The sequence below is a fragment of the Saccopteryx bilineata genome, chromosome 1 (genome assembly GCF_036850765.1).
Source record: "Saccopteryx bilineata isolate mSacBil1 chromosome 1, mSacBil1_pri_phased_curated, whole genome shotgun sequence".
Lineage (NCBI taxonomy): Eukaryota > Metazoa > Chordata > Mammalia > Chiroptera > Emballonuridae > Saccopteryx > Saccopteryx bilineata.
This window is the reverse complement of record NC_089490.1, coordinates 305,971,015-305,993,414: the sequence shown is the minus strand read 5'-3', so window position 1 is coordinate 305,993,414 and position 22,400 is coordinate 305,971,015. Positions and strand designations below refer to the sequence as shown.

The 22,400-nt window shown below is 39.8% G+C and overlaps 1 protein-coding gene across 2 annotated transcripts; it reads left to right on the top strand.

The window, feature by feature from the left end:
- Nucleotides 1-398: 398 nt before the first annotated feature.
- Nucleotides 399-22,400, top strand: MPZL2 (myelin protein zero like 2). Of its 2 annotated transcripts, XM_066245886.1 has the most exons (6): nt 399-663; nt 1,641-1,807; nt 2,103-2,313; nt 14,962-15,109; nt 17,820-17,895; nt 22,110-22,400. In XM_066245886.1, the coding sequence occupies exons 1-5, from the start codon at nt 609-611 to the stop codon at nt 17,881-17,883; spliced, it is 645 nt and encodes a 214-aa protein (XP_066101983.1). In that variant the 5' UTR covers nt 399-608; the 3' UTR covers nt 17,884-17,895; nt 22,110-22,400. The 2 variants fall into 2 exon arrangements, with proteins under 2 accessions (XP_066101983.1, XP_066101972.1); XM_066245875.1 differs by lacking the exon at nt 22,110-22,400 and having other exon boundaries at nt 401-663; nt 17,820-18,122.

The window sequence follows — 22,400 nt, the reverse complement described above, 5'->3', positions numbered from 1 at the left end:
GTTCAGAAATCCTAGTGGCAACATATGGCTAAAATTGAAGTTATACAGTGTAGGACTTATTGTCCACAGAGAGTGCTGGAAGTCTGACTGGAGCTGTGAATCTGGCTCCAAGCTGAAGTAGCCCCAGGTAGGAGCTTTGGGAAGTTGAATCATTGTGAGTTTAAACATTCACTTCCCTGGCAAGCCTAACGCCTGTTTTGTGTGGGCCAAACCCAGAGCAGCCTGGGACATTTCAGACTGGCACCACCTCCTCTGGCTGTTCTGAGGCCACCCAGAGGCCAGAGCCCAGATTAACTAAAAAGTAAAAAGAGGAGTGCATAGTTTGGGACTTTGTGCAGACATGCTCATAGTGTAGAGAGGGCGGGAGGGAGGAAAGAAAGGAGGGAAGGAGGGCGTTGGGAGCTGAGGCCCCACCTTTTATTCCAGCAAAGTGCACCAGCCGAGCAGGGATGAGTCACGGGCACAAGCACTCAGCTTCTCATAGGTGAGGGACTGACTCCTCTCTCTGGGAAATCTCGGGTGCTCACTCCTCAGGAGTGGCCTTGGCAGCGTGTTGGAGCCCTCAGTCTGCCCGGTCTGGTCTCTGGGGCCAGGGCTGGGTTTCCCTCATGTATGGCAAGAGCCTTGCGCGTACTGTGCTTCTCCTTGGCGTACAGCTCACAGGTAAGAGTTAGTGGGGTTCATTCAGTGCTTCCTCCCTGAGAGCCTACCTTGTAAAATTTGCTAATTGTCTTGGAAGTTGCAAGGGTTGTTTTTTCAGGAGCCTAAGCTACAGTTGCAGTTAGCTTTAGTTTTGACTTTACTGAAACCAAAACTGGTGGGTTGTTTTGGGGGAACTGCTTTTGGACAAACAGGTTTAGGTGTGTTTCTGCTGCCAGTGATTCAGACACAGAGAGGGCTTTCAAATCTCTGGTTACAAACCATTTTTGTGTGTGGCTACTTTCAATCTCCCACAGCAGGCAGGACTTGGATTTCTGTGTGTGGGTCATCTCTGGGACTCTTGGCAGCACTGAGAAAGCCAAAATTGTCAAGGAGAGAGACCCACTGTGGTTTTGAACCTGCCCCAACATGCACATTCTAAATGTAATAATCAGGATAAAAAAAAATGCCATGTGGCATAAGGTTTCAGGAGTTCAGGCAAATATAAACTGTCCGGGGTTGATTTAACGTCTGCAGAAGACAAGGAATAGTACAAAGTCCACATATAACAAGGACTTTTCCGGAAAAATTACCTACTAAAGGACCATTTATACACACAATACACAATGCTTAACTTGAATACATGTCTAATTCATGTACGATTAATTTAGATTTTTTGTTTCTGCTTTCCATTTTATTGGTCAATGTTTGCAGTTTCTTAGAACAGTTTTGAAGTGAGTATCATGAGCCTAGGGTATTATGCTGTGGAGAGTGAGCACTAGGAAGGCTGTGTGGTAGTTTTAGTTGTTCTATAGAAGAACGGGAGGGTCAAGGTTGCTTATAGGTAGGCGTATCCAGACTCTGGGTGAAGTAAGTTTGAGAGCCCAGTCATTTCAATTCTGTTTTATGCCCTGCTCAGACATTTACTCTGGTAGCGTCAGCAGAAGTTCTCTTTATACACCTCCCCAGTTAACCCTTCTTTTTCCTTTTCTTTATTGCAGCTCTTTGGCAGATAGCAGCTGTGGAAATTTACACCTCTCGAGTGCTGGAGGCTGTTAACGGGACAGATGTCCGATTGAAATGCACTTTTTCCAGCTTTGCCCCTGTGGGTGATTCTCTGACAGTGACCTGGAATTTCCGTCCTCAAGATGGGGGGCCTGAGCAGTTTGTAAGTAGTTCATTATAATTTTCTAGGGAATATTTGGTTAGGAAAACAAGCCAGTCTATTTCTCCTTGCCCTTCCTTGTATTTTTTTTTTTAAAGCAACAAGCACAGGGTAAATCTGGGAAACAATTCTTGGGACAGAGACGGACAGAAGTGAGAGGATGCTAAAAGGGAAAGCAAGTTCTTGCAAGAGAGCTGCAGACAGGGTGGTGAAGCTCTCTGCTGTTTCTCTCTGTGACACCCTGTCAGCCTCCTTGCCCTGGCACTGAATAAGACCCTTTGCCAATTCTCCTTTCTAGGTCTTCTACTACCACGTGAATCCCTTCAAACCCATGAGCGGACGGTTCAAGGACCGGGTAGTCTGGGACGGGAACCCTGAGCGGTTTGATGTCTCTATCATGCTTTGGAAGCTGCAGTTTGATGACAATGGAACATACACCTGCCAGGTGAAGAACCCACCTGATGTGGATGGGCTGATAGGGGAGATCCGGCTCAGCGTTGTACAGACTGGTAGGTTCTGCAGGGAAATGGTTTTGGGAAATGTGAGGGATAGTAGGAAAGGGACAGGCAATCTTTTGTGATGGATGAAAGAGTAGAGAGGGCTAGCCCTTTTCATCTGGAAACCTTGGGGGGGGGGGAGGGAGTGAAGAATCCTGGGTTAAAAAGAGAAAGGCTTTGTTTGCTGGTGGGAAGAAACAGAAGTAAAGCAAAGGGACCCAGGGAATCTGTTACAAAAATGATGCTGAGATGGTAAAAGGGAGAGGAAGCAACTCTGGTAAAGGGTAACAATAGGTCTGTTCATTCATTCATTTACTTACAAGATACTTACTGAGCATCTACTCTGCCAGGTATTGTCTAAAGTGCTGGACGTTTCTATCTCATTTAATCCTCAAAACCACCCAAAGAGGCAGATACCGGCAATGGTAGCTGTGGTTTCCGGAGCTGTGTTAGGGTCTTTGCATATCTTATTTAATCCTTACTTGTCATTATCAGTTCATTGTGCTTTTAGTGCTCCCCTTCCCCACTTCACTAATGAGGAAACTGAGGCTCATAGAGGTTAAGTCACTTGTGCAATGTCATGTAGCTGATAAATGGGGTCACTGAGAACTGAAACACCATCATCTTTGACTCTAGAGTTGTGCTCCAAATTAATCCAGTGTACTGCCTATGGTTCTACAAAGGACAGCTTGGAAAGTTGTGCCAGATAACAAAAAGCAAAGACCATATGAAACTTCAGAGTTGTGTCTGGGTCTGTAAATGCTACCATTCACCAGCTGTAAATAAATCTTTTCTTTATCCCCCATGTAAAGTGAGAATAACATAGCGAGGTTTATGGTGAGGATAAAATAAGCTAATAAATGTAAAAATTCCCCAAATTCTGAACTGTACTGAAAATTATAATACCATATATTGAATATTTATTATGTGCAGGCACAGCATGAAACAATTTAAATGAATAATCTTATTATTATTATTTTTAATAAATAAATTTTTATTTTAATGGGATGACATCAATAAATCAGGGTACATACATTCAAAGAAAACATTTCTAGGTTATCTTGTCATTTAGTTCTGTTGCATACCCATCACCCGAAGAGAGATCGTCCTCCGCCACCCTCCATCCAGTTCTCTCTGTACCCCTCCCCCTCCCCCTCTCCCTCCTTCCCTCCCCCCACCCCCCATAGCCACCACACTCCTGTTCATGCCTCTTAGTCTCGCTTTTATGTCCCACCAATGTATGGAATCCTGCAGTTCCTGTTTTTTTCTGATTTGCTTATTTCACCCCGCACAATGCTACCAAGACTCCACCATTCTGCTATAAGTGATCCGATGTCACCATTTCTCCTATCTGAATAATATACCATGGTGTATATGTGCCCCATCTTCTTCATCCAGTCCTCTATTTTTTTTTTTACAGTGATTAAAAGCCTTTAAGCAAACTCTTGGCCAATACAGCAAGAATCCATAAATGAGTAGTGTCCTTAACATGTTCCCCAAGTCCAAGTTGGCCCCATCACCATGCCAAATCCCTGAAAAATGCAACCCAACCACAGTTCAGTCTGTTAGGAGCTGTCACAGGGAGCAGGAGTCCAGGAAAGCTCCCCACAGGAAAAGTCCGCATGGCACTGGAATTGTCACCATACTATCCTTTGCCGCTCATGTCCAAGTCCCAATGACAGCTGCTTCTAGCTGGTAATGATTCAGGTAGACTGGAAAAAGCCATTTGCAGCATGCGTGGATATGGAGCTTCTGTTCTCCTCTGCCTGGAGAGTTGAGACCAGGTTGCTTTTCCCTGGAGCTCTGTGACTGTGGCTTGGTAAAGAGAACCTTGAGATACACTAAGCTGGGTGGCAAAGGTAAATTCATAATACAAGTTGGCAAAAGGAGGAAAGAGAGCTCTAAATTAAGAGTAGGTCCCAGCCTGAAGTATGAGTGGGGCATTGAGGTAGGAGGGATAAAGGAAACACTATATATTAAGCAAAGCAGCAGAACATAGGACTATCAACACCCACAACAGAGATCTTTGAGGGAAGAATAAAAAACCTGACTATTCAGGCAAAACATAGTTAAGTGGCCCTTGTGCGAATGAGATCAGTTTACCTGCTTCTTGGAAGAAATACCCTAGGCTCGTCCACAGTGTCGTAGATGGGGCCGACGGCCCTGGGCACATTCAGCCTTCAGTGGCAAACCCCAGCTTTCTGGGCAAGGTTAGGTCATAGGTGGCTGGAAGAGACTGAACCCTCCCTTAGAGGAGCGAGGGGGAAGCCCACCTTCCAGTGTCCCTGTTTCCTCACAGCAGAGGCGTGTAAGCCTGGCAGGCTTTAGCTCAATGACCTTCCTTTCCACTATTGAAGCAGGACCCAGATGGCATCCTATGAGACCCCTTTGGGGTGTTGGAGCCTTTAAGGGTGTATCCTAAAAGCTGGTAGTTCTCCCTGATCTCTATTGGGCTTTTTCTGCCTCTAGGTATCTTAAAAGCCATTCTCAGAAGATCTCGCTGAGGGGTTTGAGGATCCCCATCCGCCTATATAAATCTTTTCCATATATCTGGAGCTATTTGGAAAAAGACAGAACAGTGTTATTAGCTAGATCTAATAAAGAAGGTAGTAGTTTGCAGGCGAAAAAGATTTGGTGTCTCCTGTTCATCAGCATTAAAAAGAAATGTAATTTTTTTTTTTAAAGTAAAAAGCATGATATGGTAGACCCGTCGGAGTCATTGGCCTGGTGTGCAGGATTCCCGGGTTCAATTCCCGGCCAGAGCACACAGGAGAAGCGCCCATCTACCTCTCCACTCCTCCCCCTCTCCTTCCTCTTGGTCTCTCTCCTCCTGCCTGCAGCCAAGGCTCCACCAGAGCAAATCCACCCTGGGCACTAAGGAAGGCCCCATGGCCTCCGCCCCAGTCACTAGAATGGCTCCGGTTGTAACAGAGCAACATCCCAGATGGGCAGAGCATTCCCTCCGGTAGGCATGCCAGGTGGATCCCAGTCAGGCGCATACAGGAGTCTGTCTGACTGCCTCCCCATCCCCATCCTCAGAAATATACAAAAAATAAATAAATAAAAGAAAAAAATACTAAAAAAAAAAGGGGGGGGCATTCCATTGTGCTAAAGCTCCAGGGAGCATGGAGTGAGCTTGAGTATGTCCTATGAAACATGGAGCTCTATGTTTACATATAAGTCTTTGAAGAAGGAGGAACTGCTGAAATAGTTTATCAGCATTTGTCCCTAAGACAGCAGTCTTTATAGTGGGAACACCATACATAAATATTTGCTGTCTGTCTATAGATTAAGGGGGGAATATGGCAAATGCTGAAAAGCCATGATCTTTGTGTCCCTCCCCTCCCCCAACCCCCTCCCTCTCCTCCCCCCACCCTGTAACCCCAACACTGTTGTTCATGTCTCTGAGTCTCATCTTTCTGTCCCACCTATGTATGGAAACATATAGTTCTTAGTTTTTTCTGATTTACTTCTTTCACTCAGTATAATGTTATCAAGGCCCATCCATGTTGTTGTAAAAGATCCTATGTCATTATTTCTTATGGCTGAGTAGTATTCCATAGTCTATATATACCAAAGCTTTTTAATCCACTCGTCCTCTGATGGACACTTGGGCTATTTCCAAATCTTTGCTATTGTGAAAATGCTGCCATAAACATGGGGGTGCATTTCTTCTTTTCGAACAGTGCTATGGTGTTCTTGGGGTATATTCCTAACAGTGGTATAGCTGGGTCAAAAGGCAGTTCGATTTTTAATTTCTTGAGGAATCTCCATACTGTTTTCCATAGGGGCTGCATCAGTCTGCATTCCCACCAGCAGTGCAGGAGGGTTCCCTTCTCTCCACATCCTCGCCATCACTTATTCTGTGTTGTTTTATTGATGAGCGCCATTCTGACTGGTGTGAGGTGATATCTCATTGTGGTTTTAATTTGCATTTCTCTAATCATTAGTGATGTTGAACATTTTTTCATATGCCTATTGGCCATCTGTGTGTCCTCTTTGGAGAAGTGTCTATTCATTTCTTTTGCCCATTTTTGGATTGGATTGTTTGTCTTCCTGGTATTAAGTTTTACAAGTTCTTTATAAATTTTGGTTATTAACCCCTTATCGGATGCTATGTCAAATAAATTCTCCCATAGTTTGTCTTTTTATTCTGTTCTTATTGTATTTAGCTGTGCAGAAGCTTTTTAGTTTGATAAAGTCCCATTTGTTTATCCTGTCTTTTATTTCACTTGCCTGTGGAGACAAATCAGCAAATATATTGCTGCGAGATATGTCAGAGAGCTTACTGCCTATGTTTTCTTCTAAGATGCTTATAGTTTCACGGCTTACATTCAAGTGTTTTATCCATTTTGAGTTTATTTTTGTGAGTGGTGTAAGTTGGTGGTCTAGTTTCATTTTTTTGCAGGTAGCTGTCCAGTTTTCCCAACACCATTTGTTGAAGAGGCTGTCTTTACTCCATTGTATTGTCTTACCTCCTTTGTCAAATATCAGTTGTCCATAGAGCTGTGGGTTTATTTCTGAGTTCTCTGTTCTGTTCCATTGATCTATGTGCCTGTTCTTATGCCAGTACCATGCTGTTTTGAGTACAATGGCCTTATAATATAACTTGATATCTGGAAGTGTGATACCTCCCGCTTTTCTTCCTTTTCAGGATTGCTGAGGCTATTCGTGTTCTCTTTTGGTTCCATATAAATTTTTGGAATATGTGTTCTATGTCTTTGAAGTAAGTCATTGGTATTTTGATTGGTATTGCATTGAATTTATAAATTGCTTTGGGTAATATAGACATTTTAATGATGTTTATTCTTCCTAACCATGAGCACGGTATATGCCTCCACTTATTCGTATCTTCCCTGATTTCTTTTATCAATGTTTTATAATTTTCCGAGTACAAGTCTTTAATCTCCTTGGTTAGATTTATTCCTAGGTACTTTATTTTTTTGGTTGCAATGGTAAAGGGGATTGATTCCCTTATTTCTCTTTCTGACAGTTCATTATTAGTGTATAAAAATGCCTCTGATTTCTGAGTATTGATTTTATATCCTGCCACCTTGCCAAATTCTTTTATCAGGTCTAGTAGTTTTTTGACTGAGACTTTAGGGTTTTCTATATACAATATCATGTCATCTGCAAATAATGATAGTTTTACTTCTTCTTTTCCAATTTGGATGCCTTTTATTTCTTTTTCTTGTCTGATTGCTGTGGCGAGGACTTCCAGAACTATGTTGAATAAGAGTGGTGAAAGGGGGCACCCCTGCCTTGTTCCTGATCTTAAGGGGATTGCTTTTAATTTTTTCCCATTGAGTATGATGTTGGCTGTGGGTTTGTCATAGATGGCCTTTATCATGTTTAGGTATGTTCCCTGTATTCCCACTTTGCTGAGAGTTTTGATCATGAATGGGTGCTGGACTTTATCAAATGTTTTTTCTGCATCTATTGAAATTATCATGTGGTTTTTCTCCTTTCTTTTGTTTATGTGATGAATCACATTGATTGATTTGCGAATATTGTACCAGCTTTGCCTCCCAAGAATAAATCCTACTTGATCATGGTGTATGATTTTTTCCATATATTGCTGGATCCGGTTTGCTAATATTTTATTGAGGATTTTTGCATCTAAGTTCATCAGGGATATTGGCCTATAATTTTCTTTTTTTGTGTTGTCTTTGCCTGGTTTTGGAATCAGAATTATGCTCGCCTCATAAAAGGAGTTTGGAAGTCTTCCTTCCTCTTGAATTTTTTGAAATAGCTTGAGAAGGATAGGAGTTAGTTCTTCTTTGAATATTTGGTAGAATTCACTTGTGAAGCCATCAGGCCCAGGACTTTTCTTTTTGGGAGTTTTTTAATAGCTGTTTCAATCTCATTTGTTGTAATTGGTCTGTTTAGGTTTTCTGATTCTTCCAGATTGATTTTTGGAAGATTATATGATTCAAGGAATTTGTCCATTTCATCTAGGTTGTCTAGTTTTTTGGTGTACAGTTCTTCATAGTATTTTCTTACAATATTTTGTATTTCTGTTGTGTCAGTTGTTATTTCTCCACTCTCGTTTCTAATTTTATTTATTTGAGTCCTCTCTTTTTTTTTCTTGGTGAGTCTTGTGAAAGGTTCATCGATCTTGTTTACCTTTTCAAAGAACCAGCTCCTGGTTTCATTGATCCTCTGTATTGTTTCTTTAGCCTCTATGTCATTTATTTCTCCTCTGATCTTTATCATTTCCTTCCTGCTACTAGCTCTGGGCTTTACTTGCTGTTCTTTTTCTAGTTCTTTTAGATGCAGGGTTAAGTTGTTTATTTGAGCTTTTTCTAGCTTCTTGAGGTATGCCTGTAATGCTATAAACTTCCCTCTCAGGACTGTTTTTGCTGTGTCCCATAAATGTTGAGTTGATGTATGCTCATTATCATTTGTTTCTAGGAATTTTTAAATTTCTTCTTTGATCTCAATGTTAACCCATTCATTGTTTAACAACATGCTATTTAGTTTCCAAGTGTTTGAATGTTTTTCAATTTTTCTATTGTGGTCGATTTCTAGTTTAATGCCATTGTGATCAGAGAAAGTGCTCGATATGATTTCAATCTTCTTAAATTTGTTGAGCCCGCTTTTGTGCCCTAACATGTGGTCTATTCTAGAGAATGTACCATGAGCACTTGAAAAGAATGTATATTCTGCTGTTTTAGGGTGAAAGGTTCTGAAGATATCTATTAAATCAAGTTCATCTAATATGTCCTTTAAGTCTGCTGTTTCTTTGTTAATTTTCTTTCTTGAGGATCTATCTAATGATGTTAATGGGGTATTGAAATCTCCTACTATTATAGTATTGCTGTTGATCTCGCCCTTTAAGTCTATCAAAATCTGCTTTATATATTTAGGTGCTCCTATATTAGGTGCGTAGATATTTATAATGGTTATATCTTCCTTTTGGATTGCTCCCTTTATCATTATGTAGTGACCTTCTTTATCTCTAACTATGGTCTTTGTTCTAAAGTCCATTTTGTCTGATATAAGTATTGCTACCCCAGCTTTTTTTTCATTTCCATTTGCGTGAAATATTTTTTTCCATCCTTTTATCTTCAGTCTGTGTGCATCTTTTGATTTAAGGTGTGTCTCTTATAGACAGCATATGTATGGGTCCTGTTTTCTTATCCACGCAGCTACCCTATGTCTCTTGATCGAATCATTTAATCCATTAACATTTAAGGTTATTACTGATATGTAATTGTTTATTGCCATTTTTTTTTTTTAAAACTGTTTTTCTCTTTTGCTATATTCTTTTTTTCCTTTGATCTGTTTACAACAGGTCCCTTAGCATTTCTTGCAGCCTTGGTTTGGTTGCAGTGAAATCCTTGTTTTTTTTTTGTCTGTAAAGCTTTTTATTTCTCCTTCAATTTTAAATGATAGCCTTGCTGGATAAAGTAGTCTTGGTTGTAGGTTCTTGTTCTGCATTACTTTGAATATTTCTTGCCATTCCCTTCTGGCCTCAAGTGTTTCTGTTGAGAAGTCAGAAGTCATCCTTATGGGGGCTCCTTTGTAGGTGATAGTCTTTTTTTCTCTAGCAGCTTTTAATATTTTCTCTTTATCATTTAGCTTTGGTAATTTAATTATGATGTGTCTTGGTGTTGGTTTCTTTGGGTTTCTCCTTAATGGAGTTCTCTGTGCTTCCTGAACATGTGAAATGTTTTCCTGCCTTAATTGGGGGAAGTTTTCCGCTATAATATGTTTGAACAAAGTCTGTATCCCTTGTTCTTTCTCTTCTTCTTCAGGAACCCCTATGATGCGGATGTTATTTCTCTTCATGTTGTCACAGAGCTCTCTTAGAGTTTCCTCAGACTTTTTGAGTCTCTTTTCTTTTTTCTGCTCTGATTCCGTGCCTTTATTTATTGTGTCCTCTAACTCACTGATTCAATTCTCTGCTTCATCCATCCTGCTTTTAATTCCTTCCATTGTATTCTTTATTTCAGATATTGTATTTGTCATTTCTGACTGATTCTTTTTTATTATTTCAATGTCCTTTTTTATATTTGTTATCTCTTTATTTAGGTTTTCATAATGGCCATCTATGGTGGTTCTAATATCTTTGAGCATCCTAACAATTGTTATTTTAAACTCTGCATCTGGTAATTTGGTTATATCTGATTCACTTAGGTCCTTTTCTGGGGATTTCTCTTGGTTTATTTGTGTTGTATATCTCTGCCTCCGCATTTTCTCTTCGCGGGAGTGGCTGTGATCATGAGCTCGGATGCACAAGGGTTGGTGGCCTTGGCCTTTGCCCCGCCCCTGTGTGTGACGTTATGCTCAGTCCTGAGGGCACTGGCGAGCACCTTTGCTCAGCTGCGGGTCTCCACCTGTTTCTGAGCTTTCGCCCTGCCTTTGCAGGATGAACCCACTCAAGGAACAGCTGCTAGCCTTGGCTCTACCGCCAGGCAGGGCTGCGTGCCCAAGCTCAGCTTTGTAGCGGAACTCCGCCTCTTCTGGGCTTTTGGCTCCACCCTCGCGGGAGGAGCCGGCTACCATGTCAGACCGCAAGCCTGGGTTGCACAGGTGGGGCAGGGATGTGCTCCTCTGCCCTTGCTCCGGGGCTGGTTTCTACCCTTTCTGGGTTTCCCGCCCTTCTCCCGGAGGCTGGATTACAGGCTGCCGGCAGCTGAGCTTGGCCGCTTTTACACGCCCCCTTCTCCCTAGCCGGGCAAGATTGAACTCACACCTGAGCCCACTGGTGGCCAGCCGGCTTCCGCCCCTGCCAGCAGAACCGCACTTTTGTCACCCGCTGCCGCCCGCTCTCTGGCGCGCCCTCAGCCGCGTGGGTGGGGGTGCTGCAGCTCGGACCCTAAGACTCACTACTGTAGACCCAAAAGCTCCCTCCTTCTATGCGACTCTGCTCTGAATGCCACGGGGGAGCTTGTTTGGCTGCTCTCCTGCTTCCCTTTGCTGGTATTGCTGTTTCCAGGGGAAATATTCACTTCAGCTTTGGGGAGTGACTCGTCCCAGGGGTTAAGGTGGCTATCTCCCAAAATGTTTCTCCCTATGCCTCCTAGATTGCACTCTCTTCCTGTTACTGTGGTTCTCTCCCCTCTCTGTCCGTCCCCAGGAGCCCCGGGTGAGTGTTTGTGAAAGATATGTTCTGCGTGGCCCCTTTAAGAAGGATCCTGGGTCTGAGAAATCAGACTCTCTCACAAACAGTATCCTGACTTGTTTCCAGCTAAATACTGTCCTTATGCTTCTTCTGGGCTCTGGGGCTGCAGGCTGGGGCTTTGTTCCTGGGGCTCAGGACCCTTTCCCCTCTGCTAAACTCACTTCCCACCACGCAAGTTTCTCCCTGCTGCCGTTCGCTCTGAGAAGCTGGGCAGCCCTCTCCGCGTTTCCGCGTTTCCGCTTTTCCTACCAGTCTCTGTGTGGCTTCTTCAGCGTTCCTTGGTTGAAGAGTCCTTTTAGTTTAGTCTAAAGTTGGTTTTTCCAGTTGATAGTTCATAAAATTAGTTTGTAATCCACATTGGTTCTGGGAGGTAGATGCTGGTACGTCCGCCTACTCCAGCGCCATCTTGTCTCCTACTGAATTGAATAATCTTATTTTTTATAAGAATTTAAGAAATGAATATTGTTATCTCTATTTTATACATTGAGGAAACTGATGCTTAAAGAAGTCAATTACCCTAAATAAAAGCTAGTAAATGGTGGAGCTGCTATTTTAACCAAGCTTTCTCTGGTGTGTCCCAAACCAACATAACAATATTACTGCCTTGTGGTGAGTGGTATGATTTCCTCCATTCATTCCTAGTTCCATCTTTCAAGGCTCTATCAATATAAAATTGTGTGACTTTGGAGAAGTAATCTGAGTAGTAAAAAAAGTAACATCATATCCTTGGACCTCAGTTTCTTCATCTGCAAAATGAACAGGTTAGACAAGAACACATGGTTCTTAAGTATACTGGGATCACTGCTCTTTGAGATCTAGTGAAAGTCATGGCCCTGCTTCTGCAAAAAAAATGTACACATACAGTAGGACATAGACTTTGTTGGCCTGTGATCTCCTCTCCTCCTTGCCCCTTCTTTCATGGACTGGGAACCCTGAGCTAGACATTCTTTGATATCTTTTCTGATTCTGAGAGTGTACTGAAGTTTAAATCAGAAAGCATGCTAAAAGACAGGAGACCCAAGTTGCATCACAGATTCTAGCCTGGTTTAGGCACCCTTACCTCTGGGTTCCCTCTTGCATTATTTACCTACCAGATTATACAGTCCTGTGACACATAACAACATTTCAGTCAGTGATGGACCACATATGCAATGAAGGTCTTATAAGATTATAATGGAGCTGAAACATTCCTGTCACCCAGTGATGTCATAGCCATCATGATGCCATAGCACAAAAGTTACAAAAAATACGACTGTGGTTGAGATAGCAAATGACTTTAACCTGAGTGTGGATGAGAACGACTTGAGGAGTTCCAAGATGTGGTTCCTGAGGAACCAACTGAGGAGGAGATGTTGGCACGGGGACAGCGACACGTGGCTGAAGAGGAGGCAGGAGAAAAGGAAGCTGCGGAAGAAGATCCCTCAGGGAAACTCTCGGGGAAGGGTTAGCAGAGGCTTTGGCAGACCTCAGTAAGCTCCATAAAATGTTTGACAACATGGACTCCGACACTGAGAGGTTTTCATTAATAAAGGATTGTTCATGGTGTCTTATCTGCTTACTAGCTAATCTACAATGAATATCAACCAACCAGCCAAGCAAACCGCCATGGACAAACTTCTGAAAAGAGTGATGCCTCTCCCAGAGGAGCCTCAGGCGGGGCCTTCCAGAAGAAGGCATCGTTTTCATTTTATTATTTATTTATTTATTTATTTATTTATTTATGGCAGAGAGAGAGAGAGAGAGAGAAAGGGAGAGAAACGTTGATTTGTTGTTCTACTTATTTATGCATACACTGGTTGATTCTTATATGTGCCCTTACCTGGGATCAAACCTGCAACCTTGGTGTATTGGGATGATGCTCTAACCAACTAAGCTACCTGCCAGAGCCCAGAAGAAGGCCTTGTTATTGATAACAACTCTGTGTGTGTCATTTCCCCTGAAGAACTTCTAGTGGGATATGATGTGGAGATGGAAGAAGGTGACTATTGACAGTCCTCACTCTGGGTAGGCCTAAGCTAATGGGTGTTTGTATCTTTTTTCTAAGTTAAAAAAGTAAAAAATAAAAAATTTACAAATAGGAAAAAGCTTGTAGAATAAGGATGTAAAGGAAACACTTTTGTACAGCTGTACAATGTATTTGTGTTGTAAGGTGCTATTACAAAAGAGTTGAAAAGTTAAAAAATTAATGTTTATAAAGTAAAAGTTACAGTAAGCTAAGGTTAATTTATTATTGAAAATATTTTAAAATGAATTTGTTGTAGCCTCAGTGTGCAGTGTTTATAACATCTACAGCGCTGTCCTCGACCCTCACATGCACTCACACTCACTCATGACTCACCCTGAGCAGCTCCCGGTGCAGCGAGCTTCATTCACGGTACGTGTCCCATACAGGTGCGACATGTTTAATCTTTTACACCATATTTTTATTGCACCTTTTCTATGTTTAGACACACAAATACTTACCATTTTTTATATTTGCTTATGGTATTCAGTACGGTAACGTGCTGCAGAGGTTTGTAGTCTGGGAGCAGTAGGCTCTACAATCTAGGTTTGTGTCAGTGCATGCTGTGATGTTTGCACATGGACAATATCACCTAACTGTGCATTTCTCAGAAAGTATTCCTGTTGTTAATGATGCATGACTATAGTCACTGCTCTACTCACCTTTCTTCCCAGTGGGCATGATTCCTTGAAGGTAATGTCTTTTTTTGACTTGGTATTTGCATCAGTGGCTGGGACATGGTAGACCCTTAATAAATTTGAATACATGACTGATTGAATGGCAAATGGAGTTAAGGAGAAAGAGTTTGGGCCCTGGATTTGATTAGGTCAGCAATAAACTTATTCAACTGGCCCAGTGGTTCTCATAATTGTAGCTTCATCAGAATCAACCTAGACGATCTGTTAAAACAAATGGCCAGGCCCCACCTGTAATTCATTGGGCCTGGGGTGGGGCTGGTCATCTGTTTCCAAGTTCTGTTGCTGCTGCTGCTAGGACCACAGTCTGAGAACCACTAAAAGTAGTCTGTATGCTTTCCTACTGCTACTAGAATTCACACGGTAATATGGTAGGGGAAGAAATGATTCCATTTAACAGTGAAAATGCATCCCTATTACAGTGGTCCCTCGTCTATCGTGGGGATTAGGTTCCAGAACCCCTGTAATAGTCGAAAATCCATGAAGTAGCAACCTTTATTTATTTTATTATTTATATATATTTTAAAGGTTTATTTTGATTTAATATTCTTTTAATATGTTTTAATTAATATTTTTTATATTGTTTTCAATTTTTTAGGCAAAAATGCTTATTTTGCCACAAAAACAATGAAAATAATAAATATATAAAAATACCTATATGCCGCAAAATCCATGATATAGCAAAAAATCTACAATACAAATTAGATATATTCAATTTTAAAATCCGCAAAAAGTGAACCGCGACATGGCGAGGGATGACTTGTATATCTTTAGATTTCATTATAATCCTCCTCTTTTATAGAATCCTAAATTGACCTTTCTTCTCCTTACAGTACGCTTCTCTGAGATCTACTTCCTGGCTCTGGCTATTGGCTCCGCCTGTGCACTGATGGTCATTATAGTAATTGTGGTGGTCCTCTTCCAACATTTCCGGAAAAAGCGATGGGCTGAAAGAGCGCAGAAAGTGGTGGAGATAAAATCGTAAGGCTCAGCAGTTCTGGGAAAATCTTCTAATCCTTTTTTTCTTCTAATACTCTTTTATGGTGACACTTGGTATTACAGGATGGATAAATTAGGGAGTGAATTAGTAACTCTACAAAGGGATTATTAATTTTACAGATTTCATTATAACCTTTCTTTGATATCATTACAATTTGTTGTCAGATGTGTACAAGATTTATTGGGATGATTACTTAGCAAGTTATAAAATGTCTAATCACTGGGGTTTACACCTGAAACTAATATAATATTGCCTAAGAAGTTAAAAAAAATCTGTTATGTAAAGCTTTTAATACTCCGTACATTTAATCTAAAGCATACATTTCTAAGAACCACTAGGCAGTCAGCAGGGGCACTATGAATCAGTATCTAGGAATGTCAGCCATACTTATAATATAGGTGCTCAATAAATTTTTTTACTGAGATACTATAAATTTCACTCTTTTAATATTTTATAGTCACCACTAATTCTAGAATATATTCATCGCCCCCCAAAGAAACTCTATACCCTTCAGCTGTCCAACCTTTAGCTGTCACTCCCTATTTTCCTCTCTCACTTGTCCCTGCTTTCTGTCTCTATGGATTTGCCTATTCTGGACATTTCATATAAATGAAATCACACAATATGTGGGTTTTTTTGGTCTGGCTATTTCAACTTAGTATAATGTTTTCAAAATTCATTCATGTTATAACATGTAGTAAGTATTTCATTCCTTTTTATGGCTGCACCGTATTCCACTGTACATATATATCACATTTTGTTTATCCATTCAATTGATTGACATTTAGGTTTTCCCCACTTTTTGGATATTATAATTAATGCTGCTATGAATGTTTTTGCACAGACATATGTTTTCAATTCTCCAAGGTATTGTATATACCTAGGAGTGAAACTGCTGGAATATATGGTGAATCTATGTTAACCTTTTTGAGGTATTGCCATACTGTTTTCCAAAACAGCTGTTCCATGTTACATCCTACCAAGCAATATATGAGGGTTTAAATGTGTCCACAGCACTGACAACACTTGTAATTGTCTGTCCTTTTGATTATAGCCACAGTGAGTATGAAGTGGCTTCTCACTGAGGTTTTGACTTGTATTTTCTTAATGACTAATGATGTTGATCATCTGTTCATGTGTTTACTGGCCATTTGTTTATCTTTTTTGGAGATATAGCTATTTGAATGTTTTGCCTATTTAAAAATTGGGTTGTCTTTTTGTTGTTGAGTTGTATGAGTTCCTTATATATTTTGGAGTATCTAAAAAAGCCTTATTAGATATGTGATTTGCAATGATTTTCTCTCATTCTCTGGGTTGTCGTTTCACTTTCTTGAGTTAAAGTTTAAAATTTTGATGAAGTCTAATTTAATCTATTTTTTTCTTTTTTTGCTTGTGTTATTGGTGTCATATCTAAGATACTATTGCCTAACTCAAGGTCATGAAGATTTATGCCTATGTTTTCTTCTAAGAATTTTACACTTTCCATTCTTATACTTAGGTGTGATTAATTTTTATTTAATTAATTAATTTATTTATTTATTTACAGAGACAGAGAGTGAGTCAAAGAGAGGGATAGACAGGGACAGACAGACAGGAATGGAGAGAGATGAGAAGCATCAATCATTAGTTTTTCATTGCGCATTGCAACACCTTAGTTGTTCATTGATTGCTTTCTCATATGTGCCTTGACCATGGGCCTTCATCAGACTGAGTAACCCCTTACTGGAACCAGCGACCTTGGATTCAAGCTGGTGGGCTTTTTGCTCAAACCAGATGAGCCCGCACTCAAGCTGGCGATCTCGGGGTCTCGAACCTGGGTCCTTTGCATCCCAGTCCGATGCTTTATCCACTGCGCCACCGCCTGGTCAGGGAGGTGTGATTAATTTTGAGTTAATTTTTGTGTATGGGGTGAAGTATGAATCCAAATTCATTCTTTTGAACAAGTTGCAGTTTTTTGGTGCTCCCAGCACCATTTGTTTCTTTTCCTCAAGAAATATTTACTGAAGTAAATGGAATTGGTTTCAAGGAGCCTAATGAAGCCAACTCCAAGGTTCTGGTTTAAACGAAATACAGTATAATCAATAAAGATGACTTCTAGATCAATGCAAAACTTTCTTTTTTTAAATTTTCAATATTATTTTGTATTGGTTTCAGATATAGAGCATAGTGGTTAGACAATCATATATTTTATATAATGTTCCCTTCAATATTTCTAGTACCCAGCTGGCACCATACAGTTATCACAGTAGTACTGACTATGCTCTCTATGTCTTACTTTACATCCCCATGACTATTCTGCAACTACCAATTTATACTTAATCCTTTCATATTTTTCTCCCAGTCCCCCAATCTCCCTCCCCTGAAACTTCTTCTTTAAATAAGGAGTAGAATTAATGGTAAGATACTAATATAAACTAAGGTGTCTACTTTAAATCCCTGGAGTTCCCAGATTATACTGTTCTCTTCTAAAAATATTCTGAAAAGTTTCTGGGTTTAGATACCCAATGTCATGTGAATGCATGAAGTTAGAAGGCATTAGTGATATCACTCTCTGTAAGCCTGTATCTACATTCAGGTGCATGTAATTCTTCCCAAAATATGGGGAAATACCTCACCTGAAGCTCTGTAAGATCTGCTTCCCTTGCTTCTTGTCTTGTTCACTTGACAATGGTTTCTGCTTTTTTGTTACAGAAAAGAAGAAGAAAGACTCAACCAGGAAAAAAAGGTTGCTGTTTATTTAGAAGACACAGACTAATATTCTTAGATGGTGAGGTCCACATATGGGTTAATTTCTTTCCTTAGCTTTCTTGTCTCATCTCTAATGTGGACGGCCTAGATTATATGATTTTTGGGTGTTTCCTATATGAAATTAGAGGAACTAGGTCAGGGAGGTAAAAGTCTTCCATTAGTACTATTGATAGCTTCCCCTTTGAGTATAATTTGTATCAAGTATTAGAAAGCTATTCCATTAAAGCTGAGAGAATTCTAAGATTATTTGAGGCTTTGAAGTATATTTTTCATCTAGAAAAATAAATTAATTTTTAACATGTAAATAAATATTTTTTAAACAAAAGAATTTTTGTTTTGTTTTGTTGTAAATCAATCATGGTATTAAGAGAGTGACTCAACAGATATCTGACGTTTTGACAGAACCATTGAACTATTTGGAATAGACTTGAAGTCCTCTCAGTTATTGGGATCATTAATCCAATTTTAGTAGTGTATATAATTTTGTTTTTCCAGTTTCCATGTTTATCAGATTTAAAAGGTATTTTAAAAATATTATCATATGGGCCCTGGCCGGTTGGCTCAGCAGTAGAGCGTCGGCCTGGCGCGCGGGGGACCCAGGTTTGATTCCCGGCCAGGGCACATAGAAGAAGCGCCCATTTGCTTCTCCACCCCCACCCCCTCCTTCCTCTCTGTCTCTCTCTTCCCCTCCTGCAGCCAAGGTTCCATTGGAGCAAAGATAGCCTGGGCGCTGGGGATGGCTCCTTGGCCTCTGCCCCAGGCGCTAGAGTGGCTCTGGTCGTGGCAGAGCGACGCCCCGGAGGGGCAGAGCATCGCCCCCTGGTGGGCATAGCGGTGGGCGTGCCGGGTGGATCCCGGTCGGGCGCATGCGGGAGTCTGTCTGACTGTCTCTCCCTGTTTCCAGCTTCAGAAAAATACAAAAAAAAAAAATATTATCATATGGTTCAACATACGCAAAACGGTTAACGTAATACACCATATCAACAAAACAAAGAACAAAACCCACATGATCTTATCAATAGATGCAGAAAAGGCTTTTGATAAAATACAACACAATTTTATGTTTAAGACTCTCAACAAAATGGGTATAGAAGGAAAATATCTCAACATGATAAAGGCCATATATGATAAACCATCAGCCAACATCCTATTAAACGGCATAAAACTGAGGACTTTCTACCTTAAATCAGGAACAAGACAGGGTTGTCCACTCTCTCCACTCTTATTTAATGTGGTGCTAGAAGTTCTGGCCAGAGCAATCAGACAAGACAAAGAAATAAAAGGCATCCATATCGGAAAAGAAGAAGTAAAGCTATCACTTTTTGCTGATGATATGATCCTTCCTATACATCGAAAACCCGAAGGACTCCACAAAAAGATTAGAAACAATAAACCAATACAGTAAGGTCGCAGGATACAAAATTAACATACAAAAGTCCATAGCCTTTCTATATGCCAACAATGAAATATTAGAAAACGAACTCAAAAAAATAATCCCCTTCACGATTGCAACAAAAAAAATAAAATACCTAGGAATAAACATAACAAAGAATGTAAAGGACCTATATAATGAAAATTACAAAGCATTGTTAAGGGAAATCGAAAAAGATACAATGAGATGGAAAAATATTCCTTGTTCTTGGATAGGAAGAATAAATATAATCAAAATGGCCATATTACCCAAAGCAATATACAAATTTAATGCAATTCCCATCAAAATCCCTATGAGATTTTTTAAAGAAATGGAACAAAAAATCATCAGATTTATATGGAACTATAAAAAACCCCGAATAGCCAAAACAATCCTAAGGAAAAAGAATGAAGCTGGGGGCATTACAATACCTGACTTTAAACTATATTATAGGGCCACGATAATCAAAACAGCATGGTATTGGCAAAAAAATAGACACTCAGACCAATGGAACAGAATAGAAAGCCCAGAAATAAAACCACATATATATGGTCAAATAATCTTTGATAAAGGGGCCAACAACACACAATGGAGAAAAGAAAGCCTCTTCAACAAATGGTGTTGGGAAAACTGGAAAGCCACATGCAAAAGAATGAAACTTGACTACAGCCTGTCCCCGTGTACTAAAATTAATTCAAAATGGATCAAAGACCTAAATATAAGACCTGAAACAATAAAGTACATAGAAGAAGACATAGGTACTAAAATCATGGACCTGGGTTTTAAAGAACATTTTATGAACTTGACTCCAATGGCAAGAGAAGTGAAGGCAAAGATAAATGAATGGGACTACATCAGAATTAAAAGTTTTTGCTCAGCAAGAGAAACTGATATCAAAATAAACAGACAGCCAACTATATGGGAACTGATATTTTCAAACGACAGCTCAGATAAGGGCCTAATATCCAAAATTTACAAAGAACTCATAAAACTCAACAACAAACAAACAAACAAACAATCCAATAAAAAAATGGGAAGAGGACATGAACAGACACTTCTCCCAGGAAGAGATACAAATGGCCAACAGATATATGAAAAGATGTTCAGCTTCATTAGTTATTAGAGAAATGCAAATCAAAACTACAATGAGATACCACCTCACTCCTGTTAGATTAGCTATTATCAACAAGACGGGTAATAGCAAATGTTGGAGAGGCTGTGGAGAAAAAGGAACCCTCATTCACTGTTGGTGGGACTGTAAAGTAGTACAACCATTATGGAGGAAAGTATGGTGGTTCCTCAAAAAACTGCAAATAGAACTACCTTATGACCCAGCAATCCCTCTACTGGGTATATACCCCAAAACCTCAGAAACACTGATACGTGAAGACACATGTAGCCCCATGTTCATTGCAGCACTGTTCACAGTGGCCAAGACATGGAAACAACCAAAAAGCCCTTCAATAGAAGACTGGATAAAGAAGATGTGGCACATATACACTATGGAATACTACTCAGCCATAAGAAATGATGACATCAGATCATTTACAGCAAAATGGTGGGATCTTGATAACATTATAAGGAGTGAAATAAGCAAATCAGAAAAAAACAAGAACTACATGATTCCATACATTGGTGGAACATAAAAATGAGACTAAGAGACATGGACAAGAGTGTGGTGGTTACCAGGGGTGGGGGGAGGGAGGACATGGGAGGGAGGGAGGGAGAGAGTTAGGGGGAGGGGGAGGGCACAGAGAACTAGATAGAGGGTGGCGGAGGACAATCTGACTTTGGGTGAGGGGTACGCAACATAATTTAATGACAAAATAACCTAGACATGTTTTCTTTGAATATATGTACCCTGATTTATTAATGTCATCCCATTACCATTAATAAAAATTTATTTAAAAAAATATTATCATAATTTTCTTCTATTCTCTGAAGTAGGTCCACTATTATTATTTGCAAAAAGAGTCACATTTTTATAGCCTAAAACTCCTGTGAAAGACCTTAAGAATTTATAACATAGAATATGAAGAGAAATGATTCTATTGTAAGCCCAGAAAAACAATTTTGGTATCAGACATATTTTACCAAGGGCTATTTCTTTTTAAAATCAAGCAGATTCTCCAACATGTGTGTGTGTGGGGGAGATGTGAGCTCTTTTACATTGAAAGGAATTTAACAAACTAACACAATCAAGTGCAATATGTGATACTTGATTAGACAAATACTAGTTTGAACAAATTAGTTGTAAAAAGATTTGGGGGATAATTGGGAAAGTCCTGAATATGAGAAGTTTGAATATGGTTCATATTAGGGAACATTTATTAAATTTTGTTAGGTATAATAACTATATTTTCCTGTTATACAGAAAAATGCTATTTTAAAAATGCAAACTGGAGTATTTAGAGATAAAATGTCAGCAACTTGTCAGCCAAAAATAAAAAAAAAATTAAGCCAAAATGCTTTAAAATTAGGTGATCAGTGAATTCCTGTCTTTCCTATTTTTTCTGTACGTTTGATTTTGCTTATAATAAAAAGAAGGGAGGGAAGAAAGGAGGGATGAGAAAGAAGCAATATATGTGTCAGCTATGAATCATCCACACGAGGAAGAGGCTATGAATTAAGGATACTGACTCTGAGAATAAAGATCAGAAAACTTCTTTTAAAAGTTAAATTAGGGGGAGAATAAACACATTTAAGAATATTTTCATTCACAATGGAGAACAGATCTAACAATATGTATGTAATTCACAATGCCGGGTATTACTATTGCACTCTTCCCAAATGCATTATCCATTCAAACTTTTGTATTTCAGGAAGCTGAAGATTTCCAAGAACAAGAACCCTAAAATAAGTTGAAGTTAATGGAAGCTTTTCTTTGGCTTTTTTCAGTTGTAACCTATTTTCTAACCAGCTGCAACAAATAACTACCTGGAACCAGCATAGGGCCCTTCTTTAGAGAGACCACCAGACTCATACACAGCCCCATTACTAAGGGCTTACTTAACTTTAGAGTGCAAATAATTTCAAATTAGCTTTTGTATACTATGAAGCAACATTTTTGCTCTTAAATACTCCTTCGTGGATTTTGACTTGTGTGTGTACAT